Here is a 1,021-nt window from a genome sequence, read left to right as displayed (position 1 = left end):
TAAAGTATAACCGAATCCATCACAAGGAGAGACAATTACATGATGTTTAATATTGTGAATAAACATGATCTGCAATATAATATCTCCTTTTGATACCTGGAAACTCTCTGGTTCATAATTATGAACCATTTCTTCACCAATTTTTTCATATACATTATTTTCAAGTACTATTGCATTAGTCTTTAAGCTTAAAGAGTAGGATTTTTTCTTATCACATTTAATTTTGATAAAAACTATACTTTCATCAATTTGACATCCTTTTTTAAGCTCTTGTTCCCTAAATACGTATCCTTTACAAGGAGAAACGATATTTTGAATTATAATATTTGAAGGTACTTTAAGAATAAAAGTAAAATAGAATTAGAATCAACGAATTACTTGTATATGAAGATCAATATTCAACTTACATTTTGGGTTTTTGATATTACTCTTCACATTTGAGGGAGAGTAAACTTTGGAGATTGTATTAGAATCATCAATATCATCAGTAGAATCCCAATTAAACTTGGAGGAATCCAATACAATCAAAGGTTGTTTTTTTGTGACAAATGAAGGATTTGGAAGAATATTTTGTAAGATCATAAAGTTCTTGGTAGCCTGAATATTCTTTCTCTTAGACTTATTATCATTGCATATAACAACAGCGATATTTGTTCCTATTTTTGCAATTCCTGGACTATCAGTGTAAATAAGTAATCCATCGCATGGAGAAGTTAAGATCCTCCAATTGTTTCTGACAATAGAAATAGCCTCTCCTTCCTAAGATCAATGAATGTAATAATGAAGTTAGATAATAGATATTAAATGTTTGCATAGCTGTATTTATCTTAGAGACTTACCTTAACATTTGCTTGATTTTCTTTAAACATTTTGGTGACTAATCCTGGTTTAGTTGTAACTCCATACATTATGGAATCCTTTCCAGCTTCTACACAATCGACAGAAAATATGGTATCCTTTTTCCTAACAGATTTTCCAATTTCAACAGTATTTCTAAGTATTCCACTACATGGAGCAGTAA

The 1,021-nt window shown here is 29.6% G+C and overlaps 2 protein-coding genes across 2 annotated transcripts; both read right to left on the bottom strand.

Moving 5' to 3' along the window:
* On the bottom strand, positions 1-129 carry Chro.60608 (hypothetical protein; the record flags this gene model as incomplete). The annotated part of the gene is made up of 1 exon (XM_659813.1): positions 1-129. A coding segment is annotated over one exon (129 nt), but the record flags the coding sequence as incomplete, so codon positions are not given.
* Positions 130-366: 237 nt separating this feature from the next.
* On the bottom strand, positions 367-582 carry Chro.60609 (hypothetical protein). Its single annotated transcript, XM_659812.1, has 1 exon — positions 367-582. One exon carries the CDS (start codon positions 580-582, stop codon positions 367-369), a length of 216 nt encoding a protein of 71 aa, XP_664904.1.
* Between the last annotated feature and the right edge of the window lie 439 nt (positions 583-1,021).

This window comes from Cryptosporidium hominis (assembly GCF_000006425.1).
Source record: "Cryptosporidium hominis TU502 chromosome 6 CHRO016186, whole genome shotgun sequence".
NCBI classification, from domain to species: Eukaryota; Apicomplexa; class Conoidasida; order Eucoccidiorida; family Cryptosporidiidae; genus Cryptosporidium; species Cryptosporidium hominis.
Note: the sequence above shows the minus strand (reverse complement) of the source record. Positions and strands in the feature narration are given on the sequence as shown.